The 15,683-nt window shown below is 46.4% G+C and overlaps 1 protein-coding gene across 1 annotated transcript; it reads right to left on the bottom strand.

Moving 5' to 3' along the window:
- Positions 1–521: 521 nt before the first annotated feature.
- Positions 522–8,311, bottom strand: gpr146 (G protein-coupled receptor 146). The gene is made up of 2 exons (XM_077009284.1): positions 8,021–8,311; positions 522–3,574 (listed from the first exon to the last, which is right to left on the bottom strand). The coding sequence occupies exon 2, from the start codon at positions 3,509–3,511 to the stop codon at positions 2,504–2,506; it is 1,008 nt and encodes a 335-aa protein (XP_076865399.1). The 5' UTR covers positions 3,512–3,574; positions 8,021–8,311; the 3' UTR covers positions 522–2,503.
- Between the last annotated feature and the right edge of the window lie 7,372 nt (positions 8,312–15,683).

The raw sequence follows: 15,683 nt of genomic DNA, 5'->3' as shown, positions 1-15,683 counted from the left end.
ACACACACACACACACACACACTGCTAGCCAGATCCACACCCACTTCTACTTGTGGCCCACACACACAAACTCACAAACATGCATGCACACATTCACACACAGTATTCACAAAATTATCCATGTGAGATTAGTATCACCTTTTATGCTTGTTTTCACTCACTCACTCATACGCGCGCGTGCGTGCGCACACACACACACATACACACACACGCACAGACTCACAAAAAATCTTTTAAAAAGATGTATCTTTCGTTCCCCATCTCTATTTGTAACCCACAGGAAGGTTCCCCCCTCTGCAGAGTGGCTGCCAAACACGTTTGCCAGAGCATGGCTCATTGTGGTTTCTGCTTGGGAGACCCAGCACTATCTGTGTCAGAGAAATAGGTTGAGGCACCTGTTACATAAGCCACATTTACACATCATATCGTCACATTTATCTTGGAATTTTGTTGATGGGAACTGTATCAAGCTGCCAAATTTAGGGGAGACATTACAACAAAGTGATGGCGAAAGTACTTGGTAATATTCATGTTAGTTTATTGAGTTGAAGTTCTGACTCAGTATGGAATATGACTGCTGTCATCAGTAACTAAATAAATCTCTGAGAAAACAATACTGTAATTCTGCAATGAAGTTGCGTATTCCAGTAAGTCTCTGACATACAATATATACACATATTTAATATTATACATTTATACTGGCATAAATGCACTAAAATGCTCATAGCTTTGCAGATGCGGCTTCAGTGGGATGAACTGTCTAATTCTCTTTATGACACATACATTCTCTCCTCTGGTTACAGAAGTTGATATTAAATCTTTTTTTTTTTTTTTTACATATACAGTACTTTCTTTCAAAAATATATTCTATTTTGGTAAATTGCCCATTGGCTCAAGACCAAGAAGGCAGACTAAGAATTTTTAACGCAGTGAAACATTTAGTATGAGAGAACTCTTGCTTTCCCACCTCAGATGTCCATCTGTGTCCTGGCGTTAGAAGTGATGCCACTTTTATTCCATTTGAGGTTTGTAATTCACGCCCAGTACAGAGCTCCCTGCAGACCCAGGTCCGTACGAGGACCCGAGAGCTGAGTGTGTTTGACCTGACTGATGAATATGATCCTTTGAACTGGGATGCTGTGAGGTACAGGTGCACACACCCTGTTCACGCGCTGGAGAAGCTTATCACGATGTGGTCTGTGTCTTCCATGTTGGTTCTCACCTTGACCTGGTTTCTTCCTTTCACTCAATGACATTAAACATGCTTATTTGCTTTTTTTAAAAGGTTTAACTGTACTTGTTAGGACTTTGATCACAGTCAAATAATTATTAACCAAGTTTTCTACAACCTTCTTGACTAAAAAATTGCATTCGCAGGGCCAAAACTGTCAGAACAAATTATTGGGGATGATCACTGGCCAATCAGATCACAAGGGAGGAGGCACTGTCCAATCAGATCACAAGCTCTTGCATCTTCGGAACTCCCACGCTGGGAGAAGAGCTTAAAGGAGCCGACCCTCTCCAACAGACCATCTCAAGCAGACCATCTCAAGCAGACCGTCTCAAACGGATGTGCCCAGGCACTGGGACATGTGTACAGCCACACTGGGCCCTTCTAGTTATGTGAGACTACATTATACTATCTAACCATTGCTTGCTTTACAATAAACAAACTGATGTAGGTAAAGGAATGATTCGGCGCTACAAACTACTCTGATTCAAAGTAGAATAATGAAGTGGGTTCTCCAATACCTTTTAATTTGTTTACAACCTCTAATAAATAGTATTAACCTTTACCAGTATGAATGAATCATCTTTATCTGCAGCAATTCATCTGAGCAGCGGAAGGTTTAGACCACATCACCCTGGGAGCACACACACACACACACACACACACACGCACACACACAGGCCCACGCAAACACACACACACACACATTCTGTGCTCACTGATTTCAGGATGTTTCAAGGTGGTCTCTACTTTAATAGCGTATTACTGAGTAATGCCCACTGGATTGTAATAACCTAAGGTATTTCATGTGATTTGAGCATGCTAACATTATGAGTTATGCTAACATTATGAGTTATGCTAACATTATGAGTTAGTTAAGGTTATTGGAGGTTACTGGGATGAGAATATTCCAGAATCGAGGAGTTTATAGATTTTGTCGATAACATCAAGAGTCCCAAGCAGAAAAAGTCTTGAGACAAATGTGTTAAGGTTGGTCACAAAGCGTTAAGGTGTCATGTAACAGAGAACTAGCACATGTATGTTCAAGTATCCCTTCTAGAAAACAGACAGTTGGATGGGGGAGCAGAGTCATGCCAAGAGGCAGATGACAGCTTCCCCAAAACAGACTGGCTGTTCTCACCTGCTCATTTCAGAGGTACACAGGCTAAAAAGCAATGATTGTTGCCAAACGTTTCACACAGTTTCCACATACAGATGCGTTCTGGTGGTCCGTGGCTCACACGGAGGTTGTCCGACGGCCTCACGTGACCCTCACGTGACGACCTGCTGCACGGCGGCGGTGCGCTCGTGAGGGCACGTGCGGTCGGCGCAGTGCAGACGCTTCAGCAGGCGCTGCAGCCTGTGAGAGAAGCTGTGGTTCATCTGGCGGTAGAGGAGGGGCATGGCCAGACTGCTGCAGAAGGCCAAGACCTGCGCCACGCCGCACAGGAAGGCATAGGCCGTGGTCTGGCGCGTGCCGGCAGTGCGCCCCGTGGGCGCCTCCGTCAGCGTCAGCACCAGCAGGCTGGCGTAGTAGGGCGTCCACAGCGCGAACTGAACGCACACGCAGACCAGCAGGAGCCTGTGGGTAGAGGGGTCCAGCCGGGCGGAGTCCTGGTCCAGGGGCGTGGCCTGCTTACGGATGCGCAGGATGAGGGTGGAGGCGTAGAGGACGGCCACGGCGGGCACGGCGTAGCCGATGAGCAGCATGATGGCGTCGGCCGCCTCGCGGTTCTGCATCTTGGAGCACTCCATGATCTTGGCCGACACGTGGTTGCACACGTAGAAGAGCAGCGAGGAGAAGCTAGTGAGCACAGCGCCGCCCCAGATGAAGCCGCACACGTGCTTGGTGTTGTAGACGCTGGACATGTAGGTGCGGGGTAGGGCGCGCTCGATGTAGTAGTCCAGGCTGAGCAGAGTGGTGGAGTACATGATCACCAGCGAGGACACGTTGAAGAGGATGAGGAGGGTGATGTAGACTTCGTCGTCATACTCCCAGGCGGGCCAGCGTGTAAAGCCGGGGCCCAGGAGCTCGACGGGTGCCACCAGGTTCAGCACCAGCCCGGCGATGGCCATGTTGACGAAGTAAACGTCCGGCATGGTCATGGACACCTTGTTGGAGAGGTTGACGGCCACCAGCAGGGCGTTGTAGCACAGGCTGAGCGGGAAACACACGATGAGGTAGAAGAGGGACAGGACAGACAGGACGAGACCCAGGTCCTGACACAGCTCCGCCTCCACCGCCCCTCCCGTCTCGTTGGACACCCTGCAGCTCCACATGACGGGGCAGCCTGCGGGACCTCCTGCGGGACCTCCTGCGGGACCTCCTCCGGCTCTCTGAGTCTGCAGGAGAAATCAGGAACAACCCGTCAAACGCTTACAGCTAGTGCCACGCAACCCACGTTTCTGACAATACTATCGCCATCACAGATCACCATTGGCTTTCTGGGAAAAGGGATTAATTTCATCTTCAGTTATGGATCAGAGGACCTCCCCATGTGTTTGTTCCAGGGTTCTGCTGCCCAAGGACACTTTCGTTTTTGGTTTATTGTTAAAGGAACTACGCTAAGGAGAAGAGTCCACAGAAACGTTCCCACTCAGAGACCGATGTGGTGTAGCCGTTATGTCTAGGGTTACACCATTAATTCTGCATCGCTGCGTCTCACAGTCAGGCTAGAACTCAGCACATGGTGCAAAGTCCAGTCCAGTGGTGTCTATGCGTTTGTGCGAGCGCTTGGATTGCTATACATACGCTAGCTTCCCTCTTCTGAAGTCTCCTGTGCCCTCAGCATGCGGGCAGGCTTTGCTCTCCAACACAGCTGGCCTGCCTCTGCCTGGCACGTCACACGTCATCTTGTTACCAAGAATGGCATGCTTTACACGGGCACCAACACAAATCTCCCTGTCTCTCTGCCTCCCCCTGTGCATGGGCAGGCGGGAGAGTAGGTGGATTTATGGAGTGAAACGTGACACAGCAAGGTCAGAGTTGAGAGGTCAGAGTTTGTGGTGAGGTCACAGAAGCACCATTTCAGTGTTGGATGAAGGGATGTGAGTCTTCAACACCGTTACATAACACAAATTCATTCCTCATTAGGCCTAACACTATTTCAGAGGTCACACAGGCTGAAATGTGGATCCTTACAAATGCTAGAAAAAAGGCACGAAATAAAAAACACACTGAACTGTATATTAGGCACTTTTGTTAAGCAAAAAAAAAAGCATATACAAATAGCTGCATTAAACATGTGTATGATGAGAATATTCATATGAATAGATGTGAGCATACACTGTCAGCTTGATGTGTGACGCAGGAACCCTGTGCAGGTAAGTGAGCGTTTGTCTCACCATACGTAACCCAGCAACACCAGGGATGTCCTGGCCTCAGGATAAATAGCACTGATCAGCTGAAATGGGACTCCCAGCAGAACACAAATCACCATGAACGTTCAAACTTACAGAGTTGAGAACAAGGATTCACCAAGAGTTGAAACCGATCTGGCACGGTGGTCTAACCGAGATGTTTCCTGCCGCTGACATTCGTGCTAAGCAGCCCACTGTTTGGTCTAAACACGGCGGAGTGCGCGCTGAGTGTTCACGCTGCTCCTGGAATCCTGATCTCCCCACCGAGACTGTGGCCGGGGAGACATGAGGAGTGTGGGATTACTCTGGGAAAGGTCTTAGCACACCGCCTCCAAAGAACAGGTATAAACACTGACTCTGTGTTTACACAGGGTTCCACACAACTTACTTTAACTGCTGGTACATTCACACCAACAGCACAAACAACCGTGCCTTTCTGAGGCAGGTCCGAGGCCCACTGACTCTGACTCCAAGCTCAGCCCCCGCAGGCTGTGGTCAGGACAGGCGGCAGGCAGGAGCTCCATGGTGGCGGTTCAGCCGCCCAACACGTCGTGTTCACCTCCTGATACCAGGGGAGTGCGGGCGCCCAGCCTGGACCCACGCTGACCCACTTCACTCTCTGACCCTGTTCACTCACTTCCCAGTATCCCAGTTCATGACCGTTACCAAGAAAAACAGCCAGAGGCTTCTGGAGAAAAAAAACGGCTGAGCTGGCGTGGACCCTCACACGCTGGGAGAGTCCAGAGCCTCACACAAAGCCCAGGGCCCACCTACAAACACACGCCATCTCCCCCTGGGTCGTCTCTCCCACCTCCCTCACTCAAGCCGGCCCAGCCGTGCTGCTCTTGAGCAAACGGTGCTGACAGCCTGACACTTTGGGGCGGCGAGCCTGCATTGCCTGATGGGAGTACAGAGATAAGCCTGTTCCACACCCACCACTGGATATCTGCTCGAAACGCCCCCCGCCACACACATACACACACAGGCTGTGCAAGATCACATGATTGCACTTTCTAAGCGATCATGATGTGGGATTTCTTGACAGCAGCAAGGTAAAGCACCAACACACATACATGACGCCGGGTTACAATAGTAGGCCAGACATACGCACACAAAGATGCACAACTTATTCACAAGCACAGGGGCCAAATATACTCTATTATGTATTCCATCATGTGAGAAAGAATTTCCACCTGTGTCTGTCTCTCTTCTGGTTGAGTCACTGCCTCTCCCTCTGTACAAGCAGACAAGCCTGAAGGCATAAGGGCTGTTTATCATCAAGCCTGCAGCTCCAACTGCAGGACTTGCTATACCACTCCATCCAGCACTGCTCTTCACATGATGCAAAGCGGCTGCATAAAACCTTCTGGCATTGTGTCATCTAGGCTGGGATGTTTGAGAGCATGATGAACATGCAATGTATTAATAAACATGTGACCCAAGCCCACATGACAGTCTTTAACTGTCCACTGCTGGAGGAGGTTTTTTGTATTTGTAATTCAAGCAGTTGGCCAGTTGCGGAACGCAATTGCAAATACGTTGTACAGGAGCTTATTTGGTTGTGAAAACTGAATACATACTTGACATACATGGCTGCCATGGTCAATACTTTTGCCAGATGTTGTGTCATTATAAAGCCAGAGAAAACACCAGTCTTCTCCACAGACCATACCAGTTTTCAACAAAAAATATACTGGTCTTCTCTAGAGAGGACACAGAGAACACAAAAACGTTTTCTAGAAAAGACTCTGATCTTCTCCAGACACCACATCAGACTTCTTTGAAGCGCATTCTTGTCTTCTCTAGAAAACGTGCCTGTCTTCTCTTGAGAACACACCAGTTTTCTCCAGAGAACACACCAGTCTTCTCTAGAGAATACACCTGTTTTCCCCAGAGAGTCCACCTGTCTTCTCTAGAGCACAAACCAGTCTTCTCCAGAGACCACACTGTTCTTCTACAGAGTCCTTGTTGAGGCCATCCGCCATTTGAAAGACATTTCAAGAATTACTGTTGTGTGTTATTAAATTCATGTTTCATTATCCTTTCATCAGCATTACTTCCATGAGTGATGAGCTGGTCCTTAGAGTAAACAAAATGGCCTCATGTTAGTAGATGTTTCTACAGGGCAATAATCTTATTAACAAAATAATTACATCTTATCTACAGACAGTTGAAACTATTCAGTTACAATGTGATTACTGACCCTAAGATATTGTTGTAAAATTATTACAATGTATAATATTGTTACTCAATTTCGTAATCTGATTTTGGGGTGGAATGACCATGATGATAATGTTAACATATGGAATTGCCTTGGCCTAAAAAACACAAAGTCACGTTACTCAAGAACGTTATCTCTAGTCATCTGCCATCTGCCAACAGGAAACCGGCTTCGCAAGCGTCTTACACTGGTTAGGCATTCTATAGTTTTACTTAAGTGCATCTGAATATTTTAAAAATATATCACTAAACCAAATGGAAAACTGACTCATAAATGTTTTTTAAAAAGTTATCATATAAAAGCTCAATTTAGAAATAGGCCATCAGATACTGTGGCATTTATCAATGCTGATTCGTTTACAGCTGATTATATTCTCAACAATAGTACCCAAGTAAACAACTATCTTTCAAAAATGATAATCTATTTACTTAGTTATTTATTTACACTCATCTTGACCGTGTGGTAACTCTCACACAGTCTGGAGAAGAGCATTACAGTATCAGTATATCAAGTGCGACCAATCTCGAAGTGCTGTAACCGCCACCCTAACAGATTACAAAACTTGTGCTCTATAATGGAAAATCCCCTTTGAACGGTTTAGCACAAGTTTCAAAAAAGAAGAGAAACCTAGACGGGTGGACCACCTGTCAGACCGACCCAGGCCCAGCTCTACAGCCCAGTCCAAAGGCGACTCCACCGTGACTAAGGCTCGGTCGCCCTGGTATCAGCTCCGTGTCTTGCTGCTGCGCGTGCAGGTTATCGTCAGGCTCGTTTAGAGAAGAACAAATGTTCAGGTAGCTGAGTGGGTTTTTCCCCTTTGAAAGGGATTTAAAAGTCACAAACAAAAACACACACGTTTCTTACACAGACTGCAGTTCCCTCCGTTACAACGATAACCCACTAACGTCCCGTTTCTATTATGTAATTTATTACAAGTCGAGTGTGGCGGCTCGTTCACCCCCGTAGACGGAGAATCAACATTCGTGCGTCCCCGCTACAGGCAACTGTCACAAAATCACCGAGATATATCAAGCTCCGCTCGATTAAAGCGTGTTTATGAGCTGATACGTTTCTTCTCGGCGGCCTTTCGGGATACTCTAGATACGGGTTGAGTTGGTTTTAAACTTTTTAACAAAGTAGCGCAGGACAAAAAGTTTATTTTAAAGAGCATTCTGCCTGAACTTCAAAACGGAGCTTGGGCTACTCACCAAAGGACCGATCTTGGGCACCACGACAGTTCTACGGAGGCATCGGGTCCTGCTTTATTTCCATTGACATTTCGGCTCGGATACTTTAAAGATATCTCCCAGTTTACGAAATGCAGTGTGCCCACTTGGTGTTAAAAACGAACCAAGGAAATGCGACTGATTAAAGTGCTATTAAACGTGCTAAACAGCGTTTCATATGGTAGTTTCGACACTGGTCCGACGGGGCTTGTTCTCGAAATGGGAGGACGTAGAGGATTTACTACGAGCGGAGCGGTACTGGGGCGGTACTGGGAGCCTACAGTGTGTACACACGTGACCCTCCCCCACACTCTCCTCATTTAGCTGGTGAGGCCGGACTGGGTTACGGCGCCGTCATTGGGCGAGTGGAGCCCAGGGAGTGTGTGTACCGACTCTGAACCAACACACAGCCTCTCCACACAGGAAAACGCCACACCACAAAAGTAACTTAAACGGGCGAGAGGTCGCACACCGAGCAATGTACGACGAATTCTCTCAACGTCGCAGGGATCTGAAACTACTTGAACTATTAGCAGTTATTTACAGGTTTTTTTTTACAGTTCAGAATGTCCTACAACACTTACGCTGAAGGTTTGTGTATGACTTACACTGGGGGGGGGGGGGGGGGGGGGGGGTGACACACACACACAAACGTTAAACAATTATGCAACCCCACTAACGTAGAGGAATGAGCACGCAGTGCACGCACCGCGCGGGTTGGGGTGGGGTGGTGGTAGGGGGTGTTGACCCCCCGGGAGCGAATCGTAAATAAAATATAAAAATAAAATCCTCTATCCTGCCTCTTGCGGCGGGCCCCAGAATTTTGCGCTCCGCCGCGGTGTGACCCCACCTATACAGGGTAAATAAACATGTAACCCCATCTAGAAACATTGAGCGGTTTCTTTTTTATCCGTTTGAATTTTGTTTACAGTTGCTCCATGGTTTTGCTGTTTCAAATTGATCCCAGTCATCTGCACAAATATTATTCTTCTTCATGACCTCCCTGTTATTGAGTTTAAAATGCAGTGCATTTGTTAACACTTCCGAATTAAATCAGTCAGTTGTGCTCAGAAATGTGCTTGGGCTGGTAAATTCCTTCACTTGTGTGTGAGTGAGGAGATTGTGGTCAAACAAAGAGGTCCTGGTACAGAGTGATTTTAATTTGCCAAGAAGATTAAGGTCTCCAGCACTGGTGCCAAATGTAAGCACTTCTGATTTTGTTCCACATGTCGAGATTCTGACATGAGTCACATTTTGTAACCAAGGCTTATAATTACCAAGAATTATGTTCGACTTGGACAATGGATACTTTATTTCAAGAAAACAATACTTGAGTTTAAAAGGTACATTGCACAATACTAATCTGAACTGCACTAATGTTGCATTACATTACAGAGATTCTGATCATGTTTCCAGCTCATGTCTGTCAGTGTAATGGGAAACACAGGTACAGTTTAAGAGCTTTCAGTTGTTACTCAGTGTTAGAGTTGTTTCATGATCCCTCTGTCTCTTTGGAATCTGATTGGTTCTGGGCACCGTCCCCAGGCAGAACAGATAGATGCCAGAGTCTATAATGTCACACATTCTGTGTTCTGTGGTTTGTCATTCATTAGAAACAGCCAAAAAACGTCCATTTGAAGCATCATATCTCCTGTCTAGATGAGGAAGAATGAGTGTGGTGTGACGGCCATGGAAGGGGAAGCAGACCTGCTTTGACTCAGCAGAGGTGTAAGGGGTGGTGATTATCCAGTGGTTACATGATAACTTCACTTCATAGTAGTTCTTTCTGCTAATGGCTACCACCACCTCATGCTCCTAAGCTCTGGTAAGCCATCCTGCATTTTTGAAACAGGATGCATCCAATGGGCAAAAAGCAAAATACAAATTGCAATGTAAATGTTTCCTGAAAAATAAGTGTGTTCAGTGTCCCATTCTCGAAAAGGTAAACCTGTTTTTAAAGGTAGATCTGGCAACATCATGTACATCAAATAAGTATTCTTTCCTCATTTGTTTCCCACAAGGAAAGCAGTATGATGGAAGCAGTGACTAAAGCAGTGTGAATAAAGCAGCGTGACTGAAGCAGTGTGACTGAAGCAGCGTGACTAAAGCAGCTTGACTGAAGCAACATGACTGAAGCAGCTTGACTGAAGCAGCGTGACTGAAGGAGCATAACTAAAGCAGCTTGACTGAAGGAGCGTGACTGAAGCCGCATGATTGAAGCAGCATGTCTAAAGCAGCTTGACTGAAGCAGTGTGACTGAAGCAGCTTGACTGAAGCGGTGTGACTGAAGCAGTGTGATTGAAGCAGTGTGACTGAAGTAGTGTGACTGAAGCAGCACGACTGAAGCGGTGTGACTGAAGCAGCACGACTGAAGCAGCGTGACTGAAGCAGTGTGACTGTAGCGGTGTGACTGAAGCAGTGTAACTGAACTAAGGTGACTGAAGCAGTGTGTCTGAAGTAATGTGACTGAAGCAGTGTGACTGAAATAACATGACTGAAGTAGTGTGACTGTAGCGGTGTGACTGAAGCAATGTAACTGAACTAAGGAGACTGAAGCAGTGTGTCTGAAGTAATGTGACTGAAGCAATGTGACTGAAATAACGTGAATGAAGTAGTGTGACTGAAGCGGTGTGACTGAAGCAGCACGACTGAAGCAGTGTGACTGAAGCAGCATGACTGAAGCAGTGTGACTGTAGCGGTGTGACTGAAGCAGTAATGACTGTAGCAGTATGACTGAAGCAGCTTGACTGAAGCAGCGTGACTGAAGGAACGTGACTAAAGCAGCTTGACTAAAGCAGCTTGACTGAAGCAGCGTGACTGAAGGAGTGTGACTAAAGCAGCTTGACTGAAGCAGCTTGACCGAAGCAACATGACTAAAGCAGCTTGACTGAAGGAGCGTGACTAAAGCAGCTTGACTGAAGCAGCATGACTGAAGCAGCGTGACTGAAGCAGCATGACTGAAGCAGTGTGACTGTAGCGGTGTGACTGAAGCAGTGTATCTGAACTAAGGTGACTGAAACAGTGTGTCTGAAATAATGTGACTGAAGTAGTGTGACTGAAGCAGTATGACTGAAGCAGCATGACTGAAGCAGTGTGACTGAAGCAGTAATGACTGTAGCAGTGTGACTGAAGCAGCTTGATTGAAGCAGTGTGACTGAAGGAGTGTGACTAAAGCAGCTTGACTGAAGCAGCTTGACCAAAGCAACGTGACTAAAGCAGCTAGAGTGAAGCAGCTTGACTGAAGCAGCGTGACTAAAGCAGTTTGACTGAAGCAGCATGACTGTAGCAGTGTGACTGAAGCAGTTTGACTGTAGCAGTATGACTGAAGCAGTTTGACTGAAGCAGCGTGACTAAAGCAGCTTCACTGTAGCAGTGTGATTGAAGCAGTAATGACTGAAGCGGTGTGACTGAAGCAGTAATGACTGAAGCAGTGTGATTGAAGCAGTAATGATTGAAGCGGTGTGACTTAAGCAGTAATGACTGAAGTGGTGTGACTAAAGCAGCGTGACTGAAGCAACGTGACTGAAGCGGTGTGACTAAAGCAGCTTGACTGAAGTGGTGTGACTGAAGCAGTGTATCTGAACTAAGGTGACTGAAACAGTGTGTCTGAAATAATGTGACTGAAGCAGTGTGACTGAAATAACGTGACTGAAGTAGTGTGACTGAAGCAGTATGACTGAAGCAGCATGACTGAAGCAGTGTGACTGAAGCAGTAATGACTGTAGCAGTGTGACTGAAGCAGCTTGACTGAAGCAGTGTGACTGAAGGAGTGTGACTAAAGCAGCTTGACTGAAGCAGCTTGACCAAAGCAACGTGACTAAAGCAGCTAGAGTGAAGCAGCGTGACTAAAGCAGTTTGACTGAAGCAGCATGACTGTAGCAGTGTGACTGAAGCAGTTTGACTGTAGCAGTATGACTGAAGCAGTTTGACTGAAGCAGCGTGACTAAAGCAGCTTGACTGTAGCAGTGTGATTGAAGCAGTAATGACTGAAGCGGTGTGACTGAAGCAGTAATGACTGAAGCAGTGTGATTGAAGCAGTAATGATTGAAGCGGTGTGACTTAAGCAGTAATGACTGAAGTGGTGTGACTAAAGCAGCGTGACTGAAGCAGCGTGACTGAAGCGGTGTGACTAAAGCAGCTTGACTGAAGTGGTGTGACTGAAGCAGTGTGACTGAAGCAGCATAACTGAAGCTGCATGATTGAAGCAGCATGTCTAAAGCAGCTTGACTGATGCGGTGTGACTGAAGCAGCTTGACTGAAGTGGTGTGACTGAAGTAGTGTGACTGAAGCAGCTTGACTGAAGCGGTGTGATTGAAGGAGTAATGACTGAAGCGGTGTGACTGAAGCAGTAATGACTGAAGCAGTGTGACTGAAGCAGCACGACTGAAGTGGTGTGACTGAATCGGTGTGACTGAAGCAGCTTGACTGAAGCGGTGTGACTGAAGCAGCTTGACTGAAGCGGTGTGACTGAAGCGGTATGACTGAAGCTGCATGACTGAAGCAGTGTGACTGAAGCAGCATGACTGAAGCAGCATGACTGAAGTGGTGTGACTGAAGCAGCACGACTGAAGCGGTGTGACTGAAGTAGTGTGACTGAAGCAGCATGACTGAAGCAACGTGACTGAAGCAGCACGACTGAAGCAATGTGACTGTAGCAGTGTGACTGAAGTAACATGACTGAAGTAGTGTGACTGAAGCAGCATGACTGAAGCAGTGTGACTGTAGCGGTGTGACTGAAGCAGTAATGACTGTAGCAGTGTGACTGAAGCAGCATGACTGAAGCAGCGTGACTGAAGTGCGGCTTTGTGTCTGTCAAAGGGCTACAGTACAACAGGATGTAGGTGACCAAGCACATTTTAAAGTTTAGCACAGCACACTTTAAGGTGGAGCCCTTTTAAGTCATAGTGTGACTGCCCTACTCAGCAAACCTGCCAGGTAATTATATGAGACATGATGGTGTAAGGCAGCTTGTAAGCTCAGCAGAGGCTCACAGAGATATTGTTTTCACAGTCATGTGCCTTCGAAATGCCACAAAGTGTCAGCAGTGCAGTGTGTATTCACGAACATGGTGGCCTGTGTGTTACACTGAACCATGTTCAAGGACACAGTAACCTGTGTGTATCACTGAATTGTGTTCGGGAACACAGTGACCTTTGTCTTACACTGAAGGATGTTCAGAGAACAGGTACATCAGTGTAACACTTCTTACCTGTTACAACAGTGTGACACTGTTGTATATAGTAAACTGAAAGGTGTGTGTGTGCATACATATAGTATGCTGAAAGGTGTCTGAGTATATTGTAAGTTGAAAGGTGTGTGTGTGTATACTGTAAGTTGCAGACTCATAGTCCTCTGTCTATATTTATATGGTATTATGTATTCTGATCATTTGTGAGTATGGACATTATTTTGAAGGGAAGGTGAAAGCTGAGCAATGCTGCCAGTTCCCCTCTTGATTCTTGGAAAGTGGTATTTTGATGTTTATCTGGCACATATAGGGTGAGGCCGTGATTGGTCACAAGTTAATTTGATAGATTTTCCTGATTTTGATGAGACTTTTTTTTTTACCTCGATTTTGACGAGGTAATTCCTGCTGGTGCTTGCGCAGTTCAACATTGCAGTAAAAATTCATGTTGTAATAAGAGTTTAACAACCTGTAATTGAAGACAAGCAGGTCCGATGAACTTAAAGGGAAGGATTTCCAGAGTGGTAATGTTTGATTAATTAAATTAATTGCCTGGTCGTGTAGTGTAGGTGAGAAGACCCATAAAAATAAGTGGAAAACAAAGTGGAAAGGCAGCATCACACACATGACATATGACAACACCATTCTGATCCTCAAGAGTAGCTTTAAATCAGTTATGTTCTTTTAAATAGCAGCATTTCTTCAGACCCCTATGTAAAGATTGCAGACAACAAAGGATGGCACGCAGTGTTTCCATAGCGGCAGAAAAATGCTTAAGAGAGTGACTGTAAATTGAATGATAAACAGTCTGAGTCCTGGGAGGTAAATCATAGAAGTTTTGTGCTGAGGCCTATGTGTGGAACTTCTGGATGAAAAGCATTCTGCTGTAGATGTTTAGTAGCTGAGCAAGAATAAGGTTCAGGCGGTGAAGCGCACACTTCCTTCATGGGTATGATTATTGTTATGATTGTTATGATTATTGTTATGACACAGTCTGGAGAGCGATGGCCTGCAAGTCTCCTGGAGATCCCTACTGTTTCACCACCTCATTTTATTTGTAGCCGTGCATCTCAGGAAGGATGACTATCTTGTGGATCTTTGTAGAGCCTCTGACCACAGTCAAGGTCAGTCATGATCAAATAGATTTTATGGACAAATTTTTGTAGTTTTGAAATTTTTGCAGTGTTTATTTCTGTCCAGCTGTATATGTTACTTGTGTTTTAGCCTAACCTGTTTTCAACAGGTTTTTTGTTGGGAAAAACCTCCCTTCTCCCCACGCTCTCCTGGCAGACAAAAATGAGAGAGAGACTGGGGGAAATTAAAGGAGGGGCCTGTTGATTTAATCTCTGTTCCTCCCTAACCAAGCGTTGAGATCCGTTCTATTCCTGGAAGCAACAATGAGTCCTGTGAGCTTCTGTGTTGCTTCCGACGTCCGATGGTGGCGGATGGCAGGACGTTCCGTGACGTTAGATGGCTCACCTACTAAAAGTAGTTATGGTCCACTGCACAAACTCTCACTTGTTTATCTTACATCAAGGACAACAACCACATTTCTGAACTGACCAGAAAATGGTACTTCACGATTTGAAACAGTAGGGGATGGAGTGGGCAAAGTCTCCCCGCAGTGCTGTTCTAGAGTTTATTTGAAGGCCACAGGTAGTTCCTCAGGGAGTGAGGTCAGAGCAAGCTCTGGCCCTTTGATGCTCTCTGCAGGACATCCTGTTTGCTAGAGAGACTCATCTGACTCCTTCACTGTGTGTGTGCACCCAAGTGAGGAAACGGAGAAGGTCGTGGAATGGCGAACATCAAACAGCCTGTTCAGCGATGTGTGCTCTGTGAGAAGCCGTGCCTGAGCACCGCCAGACTCCGCCATCCGGCAGCACACGACAGCAGATCACCCTGCGCATGCATCTGAAGCTCCCGCGCTCACTATGTCCAAATAAGCGTACTAACAGCATGGCACAGATCAGCCTGCCGAGCTGAGAATGCAGGAGTGAGATCACATCCATTTATGTGCTTCTCCTCATCAACCACCAAAAGGATAAAGAGACAATAGGGATATCTGATCTCTCAATCTCTGGACAGTTGTAGTACAAGCTATCTGTGCAGACTCAACACGGCTACACTGATAAACATGAACGTCTGGGCTGTGGTTGCACGTGTCAGCAAACAAAATAATGTATTTTCATGTGTCTGCAGTGCACTGCAGTCCGGCCTGAATGGACTATTCTTCAGATGCTGCTGTAAGCTGCCCAAGCTGAGGTCTGTCGCCTTAACAGTCCTGTCTGTGTGGAACGCAGCGAGACTCATGGCCCTCTGGCATCAGTAAAACTAAATGGCTGTGCACTGCCTTGGCTTCAATTCCTGCCTGTCATGACGACAGGCTTCACGAGCACAGTGATTTATGATGCTTGTTTTCCGAGGCTTGCCTGTGGGTTATAGGCACTGAACTTTGATTAA

This window comes from Brachyhypopomus gauderio, chromosome 6 (assembly GCF_052324685.1).
Source record: "Brachyhypopomus gauderio isolate BG-103 chromosome 6, BGAUD_0.2, whole genome shotgun sequence".
Classification (NCBI taxonomy): domain Eukaryota; kingdom Metazoa; phylum Chordata; class Actinopteri; order Gymnotiformes; family Hypopomidae; genus Brachyhypopomus; species Brachyhypopomus gauderio.
The sequence above is the reverse complement of the archived record's forward strand: the minus strand, read 5'-3'. Positions and strand labels throughout refer to the sequence as shown.